At 39.9% G+C, this 17,544-nt stretch overlaps 1 protein-coding gene across 1 annotated transcript in view; it reads left to right on the top strand.

Annotated features, from left to right (window-relative positions):
* BRF1 (BRF1 general transcription factor IIIB subunit) overlaps positions 1 to 17,544 on the top strand; it is a 172,230-nt gene that overhangs the window by 10,737 nt on the left and 143,949 nt on the right. Inside the window, exon 2 of the mRNA XM_005520067.3 lies at positions 3,343 to 3,423. Coding sequence (XP_005520124.1) covers positions 3,343 to 3,423 — 81 coding nt within the window. The remainder of the gene's footprint in view (positions 1 to 3,342; positions 3,424 to 17,544) is intronic.

Below are 17,544 nucleotides of genomic sequence, written 5' to 3'. Positions count from 1 at the left end.
CATCGTCTGGGTGAAAAACTTTTTCCTAGATGCCAACTTAATGCTCTCCTGATACACCTTTATGGCATTCCCTCAGGTCCTGTGATGGATCACCAGAGAGAACAGCTGGGTGTGTGCCCCCCCTCTTCCCCCAGGAGGAAGTTGCAGCTGCAGTGGTCTCCCCTCAGTCTCCTCCAAGCTGAGCAGACCAAGTGCCCTCAGCTGCTGCTCATACGGCTTCACCTCTGGGCTCTTCACTCTCTTCATGGCCCTGCCTTGCACACTCTAATGGCTTTATGTCATCTTTTTAATATTGTGCCCAAAGCTGCCCCCAGGACTGGAGGTGAGGCTGCCTCAGTGCAGGGCAGAGCGGGACAGTCCCCTCCTCACCCGGCTGGCGATGCTGTGCCTGCTGCCCCTCAGGACACGGCTGGCCCTCCTCAGCAGATGGCATGAGTTGATGGCAGTGTACCTTCAGCACCTCATGGAGAAGTGCATTGGAGCTGCCTTAGGGAAATGGTAGTGTTAATGTGGAAGATTTGGCAGGCAGTACTTGAAGACACCAAATACTTCTCGGATATATTTTTGTATGTCTTGAAAGCTGAATGTGAAAAACCAAAAGCCTGCTTAATTCACTTTTGAAGTTGTGGGGGAAGAATGGAAAAGGTCAAGAAATGTAAAAATTGCAGTTACGCTGGGATGTTAATTTGGTTGTGCCTGGCAATTGCTGTTCCTTTCCTTTGTACTTTTTAAATTGCTAGCTTTGTAGGGATTTTTGTCTTTAAATGAATTTGATGATTTCAGTTTTCTTTTTTTAAGAGTTTATCTTTTTATTACCCAGCTGAACAGTTATGTTAATGAATTTGGTTTGCATTTTGCTTGTAAGATTAAAGCTGAGGGTGAGACTACATAGTCAATGGCAAGATTAGTTTGTAGTTCTGAGAGTGTAAGTGCTCAACAGACTAGTTTTCTATCAGTTTTCAAAGACAAATACTAAGTAGAGATGTTGAGCCTTTCCAGTTAACTTGCTGAAGAATGGGTACATCAATTCTGATAGCAGAATCTGTCATTTAGCTCTGCTGGTATCTGCTGCACTCTCTGTAGCTTGGAAACAAATTACTTTTATGTATGATGTTATAACTTGATGTCTAATGAAAAAGAGTCTTAAAGAACAAAATCACTAAAGTCTCAATTTAATTTAATTTTGTTTATATTATTCTGCTTTTTCACTCCTGAGTAAGTTTAATTATTTAGTTATTAGTACTGTTTATCACCAATGTAAGATTGTTTTGTGCAGGCTTTTTAGTAGTAACAGGGAAACATTTAAAAGTGCTGTTTTGCCAATGACAGTCCAAAGCAGTTCAGTATTTTGGTATGTTCAAGGATAGAGGAGACTGGGAAGTGGAGCCTTTGTGTTCAGGAGAGGGCAACCATGGCTTTGACAAAAGTGCTGGGGAGCCTCCTGTCTCCAGCCTGCTTGCTCCTGCCTTGTAGTTGGTGTCCTCCTCCCATGTACTGATGCTCCTATGTACTGATGGGCTCTCCTGCTGCAAATCAGACTAATGAGGAAGCCTGTGGTAAGGCAAACCTTAAAACAACCAAAAAAAAGGCAAATGGGAGGCAAAATTTCTGTTTTGATTTGTTTACTGAAGAAAAGGAATGCAAAACTATTGCCATCATTGATATGTTTTTTGCCAGGTAAACGATTCTTATAAATGTACACAAAAAATGTTATGTCTTCTTTTCTAGCTTGGTAACCTCTCTCCGGTTTGCTGCATTGGTTTGTTTTCAAGTGTTTGTGGAAATACAAGGCTGTACCTGTAAGAATGGCAAGGAGACATTGCTGTCTCTAGCAGTCAAACACGGAGCTGGGAGAGTTACCTCTGTATCCAGGGAGGAGATCATTATTGAATGTTTCTCACTTCCTATTAGGATGAAGTACTTAATCTGTGGGGGCATTTACATGAGACCTGGTTATTGTTTGTTAAAGGATCTGTTAATGAAATGGAGTTGGTTTCTGTTGTGGATAGCATTGGAAACCTAATTTAAAGGTTATATGGAAAAATAACCTTTGAAGGCTGATAGTAATTCTGCAGGGATATTAGCTTATTAGCTTCTCTGGCCCTCCAAAAACCAAAACCATGGGTTTTGGTTTTGTTGTTTTTTTTCTCAGTATAGATGTACATTAAGTGCAACTGAGAGGAGACTAGAGCTAAAAAGTCAGGTAAGATGAATAGTTTAGGTCACAGTTTCTCATCAGTTGTACCTGCCATGGAAGTGTCTCATTCAGATATGTACAGGAAATTCCCTGAACTGCTTTAAAGAGTCACTTCATTCCCCTCTCTGTGTCTATCCCAAAGCCTTTCTAGTTTGTTCTGAAGAGCTAGTCTAAGAGGAGAAAACAGCCACAAGAACTTAAGGAAAAGCTGTAGGCATCATAGACAACAAGATGGCTTTTTTCCCTATCCTGAAGACCAGACAACTTAAATTAAGTAGAAGTCCAATTACTAACAAATTGCTTTTTTTCAATCCTGTGAAATTTAGCTTTTTGGTCTCACTTGCTGTTAAGCTGATAGATTCAGATATCCTGCTTGAGGTACCCTGATTATTTTTTAAAAAACCTTCCTGCTTTAGTGGGAGACTGTTTTTGTCCTTGGTAGTTTAATTCCCTGTTCTGCAAGATTGGTTTGCATGCGTAGTTCCACTGACTCCCAGCGATCTCTGCATTGGCATGGATGCCCAAACCAGCCTCTAGTTCATGCTGATTTACAACTCAGACTTCTTTTAAGTCTCTAACCTTTCAGGGTGTAAAAGTAGGAGTTCCAGACTTGCAGTTTTTATAGCCTAAGTGTTGCTGTGTTTACCTAATGACAAACTGAAGTTATTTTAAAATAACTGTTACGCCTGTAGTAGCCAACATAGTCATTATTGAATTCTAAACATGTTTTATGTTCTATAATGCCAATAATTACGTATTAAAATTCTGCAGATTCTTCATTGAATATTCTTCAGACAAAAATACTAACTAAGCAATTTTTTCCTCCTTTATTTTGAGAAATATTTTACCATACTGATTTTCATGTTCTGCATGAAAGAGATATTGAGAGATATTTCTGTAGTTTCTTTGGAACTGAGATTGGGAGGGCTTATGGAGCCATGTAATTCTTATGGTACACCAAGAAAGAAGTAATTTGCAGTATTGGTACTTGATGTCTTAAGTACTTTAAGACCTTCTTAATGTAGTTTGGCATATTGTAGATTATACAGATACTGAATATATTGGCACGGTGAGTTTTATTTTAATATTTTAATTAATGTATTCTCTTTGACATGTCTGGTGTTTGTTTTTTTTTCCTCTAATAGGTGCAGGGAAAACACCGACTTTAGGAGGAGGATTCCATGCCAATCTGGGAAAGGAGTCACGAGCACAAACTCTGCAGAATGGTACTAGCAAATTTTAGTCTTGCTGATATGAATTCTTTTTATTAATATGGTTGATACAATTAATTTTTTGTTTTGAATGTGACCTCAAAACCTTGGCAGGCCCCTCATTATTCAATGGACAAGTCTGCCTAGTGCTGATTTTTCATTGTGCTCTCATTTGGCTGCTACACCTGATTTATGAGTTCATGTAGCTGACTGACAAAGGTTAATGGCACCTTACAGTATTACTGTGGTTTAAAAGGGCTTTTTCAAGGTTGACATACCCATTGCACCTTCTGATTATCTCTTAAACCTATGGTGGCTTTTTATTTAGTCCATTTTTGGGGTTCTTGAAATGCTTTATTCGTGTCTGTTTTTAAGTATAATTCTTCAAATATTGTTGGTCTTAAGCAATACAAGTGTGAGATAATGCATATAAGTAATCGTGCTTAATATGGGATCATTGAATAGAGAGAGGTAAAATGGAAAAAAAGGTTTTAGCGCACAGGTGACATTAAAATAAATATTCTCATTACATGCTTTACATTTTAATTGAGATCTCCATATTCTACACTCTTTAAAGAGGGTGAATAATACCAGCTTTTATTCCAGGAGTAGAATGGTCTTCCAGCTTGCTGTTGCTCATACCAAGGGACACGAGTTGTCATTTTTTGGCTAATTAATACTCCTGTCTCATGACTCTTGGAGATGACAGCTGATGGACTGTCATAGCAAAGTCTCAGAAGCTGACATGTAATTAACCAGAGATGTAAATGGGTTTTACTGATAAGATGCTCATTTGGGGGAGATATTTTAGAGAAAAGTATTTTCCTAAATTAGTCTTACATTTGCAACTCAACACAGAAAAATCTTGCCTATATTATGCCTCCATAGGTATATGAAGATTCATCTGATATTATATCTTCATAGATATAGACAGGTTAAGATTGATCTGTGCCATTGAAATACAGTCAGATTACTCTACCCAGCATTACTTAGCTGATGTATATACAGATTGTTTTATATGCAGAATCTTTTCTTCAGCTGTTTTTACTTAAGAGTATTAAGCCCTGTTTGTTTGGCAAAGTAAAGCTTGTTCTTTAGGTGAGCTAGTGTCAGTGTCAGGTCTGAAGTTACTATCTTAGGAAGTTTAAATTTCCTGTCTAACATGTAGCCTATATAAGCAGTGGGATAAAGCCACTAACCTTAATGAAGTCTGGTTTTGGATTAAGGCACTTTAATCAAAACTGTAATTTTGAACAGGCATTTTAAAAATAAATTGGCTTTTTGTGCATAAGAACTTCACAGTTGTCTGTAATTGTAGAAAAGTAAAGTGCTGATGGAAGGAAATCTGTCTTGTTGCTTCGTGGAGTGTTTGAATCCTTCAAAAGCCCTTTTGGTTCTGCCAAAAGGTAATCACAAGTAAAGACAGTGTAGGCGTTTTTCTAGAATCTAAACACAGCTTTTTTCTTGGATGAGTGTTTGTTGGGGAATATGTCTGAGCATCTTCCTTCCCCACAGCTTTTGTGTGGGGGGCCTCCCTGATCAAAAACAATGATTGTGACTTGGCTTAACTATATCAGCATTGTATACAAGAAATTTTAGTTGCTTTAAATGAACTTATCTCCCAAACAGTCTTGAAACAGGAAAATAATTTGTCTTTTCTAGTTACACCTCTCTGAAGCTCTTTGCAGGTTTTCTTCTATTTTTTTTCCTGTCTATCCTTTATATAAGGAACAAGTATTTGGTCTTTGATTTCTGTAGCCAAACTACATTTGTCATGCTGCCAATCTGTCTCTGGGAAAGTTCTTTTCAGTGAGCTAAGTGATGTTCTTGCTCAGTCCCAGGCATGACAACAGCAGCTGATATTTCAGGTAGAGCAATTGGTGTTTGAAAGGCTTTTCTTTTCTGCCTCTTTATAATGAGGCGGTTGTCTGCTGCTTTTAATCACACTTCTGGCTTTACATAGTTTTTAATTGCAAATTGAGCTATGGCAATGAGCTTACAAAATCTCACCCTGTCACTGTGGGCCCATGATCATGGCTTTTTTTTTTGGGGGTGAAATTATGTTAAATATCCATCATGGTTAGACTTGAAAGTGTAGCAATGTAAATGAACTTACCGTACGTATTTTAGAGGAGAGGGATGGAGTTGTTCATTGGGCGAAACTGAAGTGCACTGCTAGTTGGCTGTATGAAAAATGAACAGTTATAAAAAGTGTCGAGCTACTTATTTATTTGCTAGTGCCACTATGTTGGCATTTCCAAAGTTACCTGTTCTGCAGATGAAGTGCTGGAACTCGCTCCCGTGGGGATGCTGGTGCAGGACAGCCCATGAGGGAGGCCTGGGCTGCTGCTGCCCTCGGTGCTGTGAGAGCACGGATCTCTCCTGTACTGCTGGTGCTCCATGCAGGCTCTTGGTGGAGGGAAGAGCCAGGCCCTGAGAAGCAGGGATGGGCTGTGGATGGAAGTCCCCAGTGTGCTGGAGAGCAGCTGAGAGCCTGTGTGTGGTCTGAGAGCGCTGGCAGGTCTTGCTGTGTGCCTGCTCTGCTTGCCAGCAACCTGCGGGTCTGACGTGGTGCGGGGAAGAGTCCAGCCATGGAGCAGGGACTGGCTGGGTTTTAAAAAACAACCACCTCCCTCTGCTATCCCTCCATTCCCCCACTCCTTCCTCATGAAGTGTGGGCCAAATTCCTCCTTACTGTAAAGTCTGTTTTTCCAGGGGAGGTGGGAAGGAGGTCTGGACTCACTGTCTCTTAATTACCAGCAAAGCAGCTGGGCTTGGCTGAATGTATGATGCTGCTGGTTTTTGAGGCTTTTAATGAAAGGATATTTAGAATTAGATGAAAAACAGTTTTGCATTAGAATGCATAAGGTAATAAGTTTTTTTTTTTCATGCATTCTAAAGTGAAGAAATGCAAAAGTAAAATCTCTCAGCAGCTGCTCATCAGTTCTGGACTCTTCTACAAAATCATGATGTGCATTGGTGTTTTTATAAATATGTATATTTATGATCTTAACAAAAGCCACAGGCAAACCTTGAACATTTTGTCATTTTCAGGTTTGTGTAGGAATGTCCATTACACAGAACTAGTCTCCCTTACCACACCTGTACCTTTCCTCCCTATTTATAATGCAGTAGGGCATGGCCATTCAATTTCTCCCTTTCTTTGCTGAAGCAGCTGATGTTTGTGTGTGTTTGTTTGGGAATTGGCTGCTTACAGAAACTGGAGTCTTGTTTACACTTGCTAAAATATTTATGCAGGGAAGATTTAATACTGTTGTATTTGTTCATAATCACTTTGATTTTCAGAGTGCAGTACTGTGCTAATTGAGTGTACGAAGCTCCACAAGTTCAACAAGCTCAGACCCACAAAATACTTTGTATCTGTACATACAGACTTAATTTTTGTAGTAAAAACCTTCACACATGAGATGATGTGGTGTTTCAGCTTCAATTTTGTTTTAAGGGATATTGCAAAATATCTAAATACTGCTGATCTTCTGAAAAAGAAGAATTATGAATAAAATACCAGCTCAGAGTGGGGACTGTTTTACAAGATATCTTTCTCTGTTCCTGATCCTCTTCAAATTTCTACAGTACTGGTCAACACTTACTTCCAGGACTAAAATGCAGAGTGATGTCTCTTTAAATCCCATTTTACAGTTCCGTGTTGCATTACATAATCTCTCTAAATAGCCAGTTTATTCTTGTTTCCTTGCAGACAATCTGCTCTCATTATATCTGTGTCAGAGTCGTTGTTAAAAGGTAGTTGTTCTTGACTTGGAGCTCTGATACTTTCAATAGGCTTCAGTGACCAGAGAAAAAAAGGAAGAGGGAAAGGAGGGTCAATGGTATGATTATAACTTGAAAGCTTCAGTTGCAGGTATTCAAATTTGGTTTAAACTGAGTTTGAAGGTTGCAGCTGCATCTAGCTTAATCCAATTTCTGAACTGTTGTGCTGCGTTTTTAATTATTTCTTTAAATGAATATGTGTTTTCCCTCAGTCCTCTTAAATACCAAAACATGGCTAACAGTATTTTAATGTTAAATGGGAAAGTGTTTCTGAAGATGTTCTGTAATGCATTTTTTGCTGTTTACATTTACACTATTTGCTTAATTCTTTAATGTTTGTTGTCATCACTCATTTCATAGCTGGTTTGTTACAAGTGATTATGGAGGGTTCTGCTTCCTCCCAGAACTATTCATTGTGAATTAGACCAAGACATTATATTACACATTTGAAGAACAGAAGTATCCAAAGGAGAGGAACAGAGAACACTGTTTAACAAAACTAAAACAGCAAGGGAAGGGAGAGTAGTGGAATCCTAGAATAACTGAGATTGGAAGAGACCTCTGGAGTCTGAAAAAACAGTGGCTTTGAAGTTGTATTAAGCTGCTGAGGGCCTAGGGTAGCTGAGCTCCAGTTGTTACCAAGGAAAGATATGACAGAGTTTCCCTGCACACTCTGTTCTCCAATGGTTGGGTACCCCTCACTGTGAGGAATTTTTTCCTTGTGTTGAGTCAGAACTTATTTTGATGAAATAGAGGCTCTTGCCTCTTGCCCTTTTGCTGGACATCTCTGGTAATGCTGCTCTGGCTCCATCTTTATAACCTCCTACTGCAAAGCTGAAAGCACCAAAGAAAATTCTCCCTCATCTTTCTTAAGACTCAGCAAATTCATCTGTTGGCCTTACCCATGTGCTGCAGTCTCCAAATCATCATAGGGACTCTGCTGGACTTGCTCCAATATGCCAATGCCTCTTCTGCAGAGGAGTCCTGAGCTGGACAAAGTATTCTAAATATAGTCTCACAGGTGCTCAACAGGAGATGATAATCACTTCTCTGGATCTGCTGGCTGCCGTCTAAATAACGTGGCTCTGGGATGAAGTTAACCTTCACCACTGCGATTGGGTGCTGCTGAGCTATGTTCAGCTTTTTGTCCATGAGGAACCTAGACCCTTTTCTGCAAAAAAATCAAACAGTCCTCAGCCTGTGTTTTTGCCCTGCAGTTCTTCTGTCCCAGGTGCAGAAGATTGCATTTGGCTCATGAGGCTTCTGTCAGCTCATTTCTGCCGCATCTTAAGATTCCTCTGAATAGCGCTCTGCCCATCAGCATATTGGCCACTGTTCCAATCCATGGGATGTCATCTGTAGGCTGGCAAAGGAAACCTCCTGGCCTATTGTTCATGTTGTTAATGAAGGCATTAAACAGTATTGACCCCAGTATCAATCACAGTTGTAAGTCTATGGTGAAAGTGCTGAGCACTACTCTTTGAACCAGGCCAGCCTTTCACCCAAGTTGCTTTTCCCTGGCCTAGTCCAGATCTCTGCAGTTTGCCTGCCAGGGAGAATGATGAAATGGGATGAGGGAAGGGCTGTAGTTAGAATTTATTTGGCTGCATTCTGGCTGTTGCAGTTGGGCATGATCTACCCTCATTGAATCTGTGCTGGCAAATCCTGGTAACCTTCATGGGTTTTGTGTGTCTGGAAATGGTTTCCAGGTAGATTTGTAGCCTTCCAAGAGGCTGAGAGGACCCTGACTCATCTCTGGCGTCTTCTCCATCTGCAAGAGAAGCCTGATGCTTGCTGCCTTCTAGTCTAGAGAGAACCTTTTCAAATTCCTACAACCTTTTACAGATGGCAGAGAGTACTCTTTTTACTGTTTCCCTTTGCATCTTCAGATGTATCCCATCAAATCAAATTAACTTGTGTGTGCAGATTATGATTAAGGGAGCCCTCATGCAGTGTTTCTTTACCATGGATAGTTGCCTACGTCTTCTCTGAACCAACTGAAGCCCTCTGAAGTCCAGTGTTGTAATTATGCTACCCATTTTCCTCACACCCCTCAAGATCTGTATATCTTAGGTTGCTGTAACCAAGACTGCCATCAGACTTTACATCCTCCACCACTTCTTCCTTTCCAAATAGTAGTCAGTGTATCACAGCTTCTACTTGACCTGTTCCTGATGTGCTCTGGAATTCCACTGGATTACCTGTGAGCCACTGTGGTTCCTGTGCAGCTGTGGGGTAGATGCAGTTCACCATGAGAATCTGGAGGTCTTCCTGCTTTCTAAAGAAGGCTTCATCTTCAGGATCAGGTGGTTTATGGCATGTGCTCGTGGCTGTTTCCTTTGGTCTCACCTGTCATCCAGACCTGTTTATTCTTTATTAGCCTGTCAGTCATTTTTCAGCAGAGCTTCACACTTTCAGGTTGTTCCTTTGTATAGAATGAATCCCTGTCACCTTCCCAGTCTGTCCTTCTGTGGAGCCTGTAACCATCCATCTCATTACTCCAGGCACATGAGCTGTTCCACAATGTGTCTGTAACTCCCCAGTGAATTTGTAGTTTGCAGCATAGGCTTTGAAGTCTTCCAGACTCTTTCCTTTGTTAGATACAATCTTTTCTTTGACTCTTCCTCCTGTATCAATTCCTGTCCCTGGCTTTGATTTCAATAATGAAATTTATAGTCTAAGCTCTCTGCCGTTATCTTGCCCTTCTTTGCCGTCATTTCTGTTGCAATAGAAGGCTAATCCTAATCCTCTCATCTCTGTGTTTATTAGCACCACATCAAGTTTTCTCTTGTCTTTTAAACTAATCATTGCTTAAAGTCCTCCTGTTCTGGTTTTGCCTCATATCTTCCTAAATTTCTTTACTCACTAAGGCTTTGAAAGACTTCCTCTTCTAGCCAGACCATTGCTTCAGTTTTATCCTTTGATCTATATACTGCTTTGTCCCTTACGAGTCCTCTGTTATCATTTTATCATTAGCAATTTCTCTGTCATCCATTTCCTTCATCTTCACATTACATGTGTTAACTTCCCCCATCTCTCTTTGAAGGAGGAGAAGGGGGCATCTTCTCCTTTTCATTTGGGATGATATTACATGTTTTTTGTGTGGGGGTGTGTTTTGTTGGGTGGTGGATTTTTTGTTGTTTGGTGGTTTTGTTTTGTTTGGTGGATTTCTTTTGTTTTGTTTGGTGGTTAATGTTTCAAGTACAACATTTTTCCCTTGGTAAACGTCTTCAACCTGAACATAACTCTTACATCTCCACCACCCATGTCATGGCTGGACATGGGTGGCAAAATTTAGATGTCTGTATGAGCTCCTGTTTCTCTTCTCCTTTCAGAGGCTCTGCATAGAGGCAGGCAGATTTCGGGTGTGATTAATTTAATCCGAAAGGAAGTCAATGACTCATTCTCTGAAGCGTCTGTTTCTCTTCACTCACTGAAAGGAAGTCTATATTGACTAAGCCCAGTCACTCATCTCTGAAGATAAGGGTGATGAATTGTAGGCTTTGGTGTCTGCTGAATCTGTCTGTATTTGTGTATCTCCTTATTGACATAGAGTTAACATGGCCAAAACTGAACTACAAATTGCAGAACAGTCATCCAACTGTTCTGCCCTTCTGCATGTTAACAAGTTCAAACTTCTTCCCACTGAGGCCACTCACAGCTTGCTTTCCTCCTGTCTTGTAGATCCATCCTCTCCAGCATCTGCTAAACCGTGGATGTGTCCTAGCCATAACACTCACATATTTGTTTCTTGAATAAGTGTTTCTTGACTTTCATTACTCTTTCTCTCTCATCAGAACATGCTCCAGAGCCAGGAATGCAGAAAATTGTGACCTGGAATGCTAATTCTTTGGTTACTAACTTCTTCATCAAACGATTTTTAAAGGAATGTTGTTTTCCCCGATTGTTTGCCCTTTCACATTTGTGATTGCTGTTACTGATCACAACAATTCAGCAGGAATTTTCCTCGTGTTACTGGGCTGTTGTGTTTGACTTCAGCTTGCTGGACCTCTGTGCTTCTGAGGCTTGCTTGGATGTCAGTAAGTGTGGGCTTTCCTGGTCCTCTGCTTTGATGCAGGCTCTGGTAAGTTCTAGCAGCACAAACCAAAGCTTGATGCTGGACTTCCTGGTGGCTGAGTCTTCAGGGCATCTCAGTATCTTGCACACTTTTCTCAGAGCTTCATCTTCAGGGTTTGCAGGTAACTGTGTTTGCAGGTAATCAGCAAAGACTTGAAGAGATGGGAAAAAACTTAATTAAGGAAAACAAACAAAAAACCTCAGGGGCAGAAAACTTACTCTTTAGCCAGCATGAGTTACTCCAAGAATTTGGGTAAAAGCAGCAAACTGTATTTCCCTGCCTGTTTCCCTATTACTCTAGAGTTTGATTCAGAGACCTCTGAGGAAGCTGGGATCCTTCTGGTACTCTGACTTCTCCTTAAGCACGTGGAGAATCTCTTCAATCTCATTTTGCTAATGAGACCCTGTACTTCATCATCTCCAGTTACCTTTGTTAAAAGACCAGTTGAGTTAATCAGCTGATCTGGGACAACCTTTTGTACAACCTTTTATACATTGATTAATTAGTTTCTACTTGAGTTGAAGTTTGAAAATTTTTATTGTCATAAATCTTAGCCATTTTTGTGTTTCACTGGGGAATGAAGAATAAAGTACCTGTCTTGGAGATGCTTTTGATGTGCTCTTTATCCTTATAGGGACAGTTTAATAGAGAAGAATCCATATGTCCTTTAATGAGATTTGTTATGTTTCTAAGAAGATATGGGATCCTTTACAAGTAGAGGATCTGCTGGAGATAATGCCCAGAGGATGACTGACAACTTAAAACTTTGAGTACAGCATTCCACTGGGTTGAAATATGTGAGTCAAACTTTGCTGGTCTTCCCAACTCTGTTCCTGTGTTTGCTTAGCCAGAAAAGGGAAAAATTAGAAAAGGCATTTCTAAAATTCCTCAGAGGTGTTGGTTCAGTCTGTATGTGACTGAGTAAACAGAGAGATTGTCCTGTCACTGAGGACAGTCTATGTTACTTTTTCTTTTAAATTTCAAGGTTGTCTTTGAAGTTGAAAAAAAATAAAATTAGTCTTAATCAAATGAGTTAACATGACTTGTGTTGTCTTAACTAATAACTAGAAATATTTGCATGTTCAGCTGCTTTGAACTGGCCTGTTTGTGTCTCTGGAGTTAAAAGCATCTTTCATGATTCCTTTGCTCTGTCTCCTCTCCAGTCTCTGCTCTGTCTCTTGGTTTATTAGCTAGCTGTGGGCAAGAGAACTCTTGTGGCAGGGAAGCACAAAACTCTCCTTCATTTTATCAAACAAGAGAAGAAATGCCCTCTAAAGTTCTGCACACTTGTGAAACTTCTTGCTTGGATATTAAATTTTTGGCCTTCTGTATCTCCAAATTTCTCCCTGCTAAATTTGACAGTTTCTCTGTGGCACAGAGTAGTACGATACTGATCCCATTTGTGGAATTCACTGGTGGAGATTTATCTCCCTGCAGCCTTTTGTAGGTAATTGAAACCTGTCATTTCTCTTGAGAGCAATCCTGTACTTAAGGATAGTTTACTTAGTAGGCTAATGTTTTTTAAAACATTTGCTTTTTATAGGACTATTCACAAGGAAATGAACTTGGGTATTAATAGGTTTATCTTCCCTCTTGTACAGTGTGGCAGAAAATAGGCAACTGTCTCTCTCTTTCCTCCCCCTCTAGTAATATCTATAAATTTCAGTGCTAGTAATGTGTCTCTTCTAACAAGCATCTGAATTAAGCCATTTTGGCTTTGCAATGTTGTTAGACAAGCTTAAAATATACTCCAGGTAATATAGTTTTGCTTTAAGTTCCATGTAACTGCTGCTTTTTTTTTTTGATAATGAAGGAATGTGTATGTCACTTTTGTGGCATAAGACTGTTCTAAACATTGAAACGTGAGTTTTGAAGTGTTTGTGTCATTTTATAGGCACTGTGGCTCAAAACTTGAGAGGAGGAAGGTTGTTGTTGCTTTTTAATGCTGTGTTCTCTGATAGTGCTGAGTTCTTGTCATGTGTTGAAAGTGCTTCTTGTTTTGCTCTGTGGAATAAATTGGAGCGCTGGTGATGTGACAGTACAGGAAAGCATTCCTTAAGCCCGAGGGTCTGCAAGCGTGATTTGCTTTTGGAGCTAGTGCATTTTTTTTGAAGATCGTTTTTCTGAAATAATGGCCACAGCATTAAACTTCTGGACCTCTGTAGAAATAACAACAGAAAAAATTCAGAAACTACTGGGGTCTGTATCAGGTGTGAAATGTGTGTCAGCAGGAGCTTCCTGTGTCCAGTACAGCCAGACCAGCAAATTTATTAGCAGAATGACCTATGTCAGCCCCCTGCTCAAAAGAAGAAACCACTAAAAATGTCAAAACCAAAGTCTGGTCCTAGCCTGAACAACAACTCTGCACACACAGGCAAGTTATCTTTGGTCTGGGGTTTGCTGCCCTCCCTGCAGTTGTGTGCAGCGCAGAGGGCTGGGCTGGTGTGGTGTGTGGCTGGGAAGGAGCTGTTGTGTAAAGTGTTGGGAACTCCTCTGAGTGGCACTGCCATCACAGTCCTGCAGCTCTGGGGTCCAGGTCCACGATAGGCACCTTGTAACAGCAAAGCCAGTTCAATCCCAGCCTTTCCCATCCCTTGACTGCCCCTTCCCACCCCCTTCATCCAAATATGCTGGGCCTTAGCTTGGGCAATGCACCTCTTTATTGGGACAGTGAAAGCATCTGGGTTTCACAAGCAAAATAAAAACCAAAAAAGAACCAACACTTTTTTTTTTCCTTTTCTTGTTTTCCTTTTATCATTTCACTCTTCCACATGCCACCACAGACTGGAGGAGGGAATGGGTGACGTAGAGATGAGCAGGAGCCTCTTAAACCTGTTCTGCAGCCGGAGAGGCTAAACACAGAGCTGCGTAGTGAGCTCCTCTCTTTCTTTTTTCTCTTAGTGTTTTTTTAAACATTTATATATAACCCACTGTCATGTTACGTTCAGTCCTGCACAGTCAGAGTGAAGGAAGGTGTTTTTTGTTCTTTTGGCTTGACTTAATATGAGTGGGAAGGTTTTTAGAAATGTTCTGTTCATTGACTGCTGCTGGCAGATGGATGCTCTCTGCTTGAAGTGCCTCAGGCCTTGATATCTTCCGTTTTCTCCCCCTCCCTCCTCCCAGCACACACCCCAGAGTGTGCAGGCTGTGCTAATTTAGTCACATCTTAAAAAGGAGTGATGAAGAAGAAATGCTTAGCTCTAACAGAATTCTTGTCGCTCGTGACATCTTTGGGGAGTATATTTTCGTTTCAGGATCCCTAAGGATTTTTTCCAGCAATGTGTATTAGATGTTCTGCGATGCTTCAGTGGAGCAGCAGTAAAATTTGTAATGCCTTTTAGGACCCAAATGCTAATTCTGTTTATATATTAATCAGTTTAGAAAATACAGCATACATGACATCCAGTTTGATATTTTTCAAGTATTTTAGTAACCCAGACTTGACTGTTTCTGGTTCTGAGGTGGCTTTTCCATGTGTCTGAACTAAAAAGCAAACCATTAAAAAATCATTTGGTTAACCTAGTATGTTAAAACATTTGAACCAGTTACTGTATTTTACTAAACTGAATGTTCCTATGTCGAAAGTTTTCCTTACTTACTATCAGAAGTCAGCTGATACTAGGTCTGAGGAGTTTGAATAATTTTTTAAAAGAATCACAAAAGTTTACCATTTGCTGGTAAAAATTACATGTATTTTTAATGGGAAATAAATGCCAAATTATACACAACCAGACTTGCAAGCTCTTCTTCTGTGCTGATGACTATGCCTAAACTTAGTGGATGTGTTCAGAATCCTTTACAGCCTCAATCACCAGGTGGTGCTGTTACACACAGCTCAAAACATGCCTGGAAAATAAGTTTCAATTCTGCCTTTGCCATACTTATTCAAGTGTAATTACATGGGAGGAGTGGTGAGAAAGAGAACTTCATTCTTTAACCATGTCTTTAAAGTAGAGCCTTTTCTGAAAATCTTGGGTTTGCTCTTGTGAGAGCTGCTCAGAGAGGAATTTTCTCTCACACGGTTTATGACCATGTGAAAATGTTACGTGGGATAATTCAGGAGGTTGGATGCTGTGTGTGTGGGACCATGTCTGGGTTGTAGACAGTGTGATTCCTTTTTGGGTGCTGAGGTTATGAAGGCTTGCAATAAGGAATAAAGGAGCGTAATACGCAAGTATTGAATGTTTTAGCAAAGGTGAAAGGCTGAAGAGTGATGTCTCTTCATAAGCTGGGCATAACCTGTTTCATGAATGAGATGTAATTGAACCTGGTGAATTTGGAAGGGCAGGAACTCCAGTCTGCTCTGGAAAGACTCTCTTAAAAAAAAGAAATCCAGGCTCCTAATGCACAATTTCTTTTCAATATCTTCAGTAAATGTAATGCTTTTTCTCTTATTTAGAAAAAAATCTTGCAACATATATATAAAATGTAGCAATTTTTTTCTCCTCAGCCGTTGTGAAGTAATTAGAGGTGTAAAGAAAGTTGCTTTTTTCCTAAGGCTTTGCAGAACTGTTTTTTTATGGTTAAATGTGGAATGGGAAATCATGAGTTTAAAGTTGCAAACTATTCCTTTAGATGAAGATGTTTTCCCCTCTTTGTACTCAAATAATTAAATTGTTTTGGACAATAAAAACAGCTAAGTACTAGGCTGCTTAGACTAAACCTAAGTAGTGCTAAACGTAGATAGAAATGAAGGAAGTTTAAGTAATTGCAGGAGGGGGAGCAAAATTCTAAAATGCATACCCCTCCTGAAGGCATTATTACTGCTGTAATTTTAGATGTAATTTCCTACATTAAGAATGCAACACTTGAAAAATGAATGTTATTATTTCCTACACAGAGATTTTTCTTTTGACTTTGTTTTCTAATAGAAATTATAACCAAATGACACTTAAAGAGCAGAGAGAGAAATACAGCGTGGTCTCCTCAAACACAGGCTCCAGTGTGGCAAGCTGGGTTTAGCATACTTAAGCCTGGTTTTGATCCATGCTGTGTAGACCTACCCTGGATGTCAGCAGGAGCTGTATTTGCTTGGCATTTCTGTTTGGGACACCAAGTATGTACCTAGAAGATGGCTTTAATCACCAAGATTTAAAGCCTTCATGCTGTTACAACAAAGCTGTCCCAAACAAACACAGCGAAAATTAATTGGAAAGGCCATTGATTGCTTAGGTGTTTAAAGTCAGTTCAGAGGATTCCTGCGTTTTCTACCCAAAGAGGCTTCTCCTAAGTTTGAACAATAGAGAAATCAAACATGGATCTTTCTTCAAGGAAAGGTCATTAGCACTGAATGCTGCAAAACAAGTGGCTAATTATATTCAAATGTGTGACTCCCTAAGAAGTTATATTATGCAAATGAGCATATAAATGAATTTTTAATAAAATCAATTAGGAATGGGATTTTTAGAAGAAAGCTGTATATTCTGCCTTTATGTGCCCTAGTACCACTCAGTCGATGATTTGTACTTTTGGGTAGTATAATATGAAATGCATATTATTAAGAAAGCAGATTAGAATCAGTTCCAGTTTCTGAGGTAGACACAGAGCTGGGTTTGTGGAATCACTTAGGATGTACAGGAATTACACCCACACCTTCTCCTGTATGGTTGTCATTCCTTAGAAAGAATGTATTGATTAGTGTTTCCATTGTAGCTTAGATATGCTATTTGATGGCTCTTCTAAATCAGTATTCAGAAAAAGCACTCTGTACATTTTTACGGTAGGAATTTGCTACTTTGTTTTGTAGTCCATCCACTTAGGATGAACTTCTGAGAATAGGTTGCTCTGCAGACACTGATCATTAGGTCTGGTCTGAGGCTTAAGGGTTTCTTTGATAACAATATAGAGCTAAGGAACCTGAGGTTGCTTGTTTCTTGTCCTTACAAAATTGATATATAAGACAAAGCCGCCTTCTGTGTCCTTCTTTTTTAGAAAGCATCACATTATCTTGTCTAAAAGGGAGACATAAATATTGTGTTTTCCAGCCACACTCTCACAAGTTAACACAGGTGCTAAAGCATGGGTGATCATCCTTAAAAGTCATCTTGGTACTATTTCCAGAGTCTGTCAGAGCCAGGTGATGCATTTCTGGTTCCGTTGGACATGTGTGCATATGCGTGCAAGCTCAGATTCATAGAAATACTTCTATATGGGAAAAGACAATTTGTAAATTAGATTAGGAGGTGGATATCTTTTCTCATGGCATATACTGACAGGACAAGGGGGAATGGCTTTAAGCTGAAGGGGAGGGCAGGTTTAGTTTACATATT

Source organism: Pseudopodoces humilis, chromosome 7 (genome assembly GCF_049639895.1).
Source record: "Pseudopodoces humilis isolate 2021_Gansu_Grassland_sample_001 chromosome 7, ASM4963989v1, whole genome shotgun sequence".
Lineage (NCBI taxonomy): Eukaryota > Metazoa > Chordata > Aves > Passeriformes > Paridae > Pseudopodoces > Pseudopodoces humilis.
The sequence above is the reverse complement of the archived record's forward strand: the minus strand, read 5'-3'. Positions and strand labels throughout refer to the sequence as shown.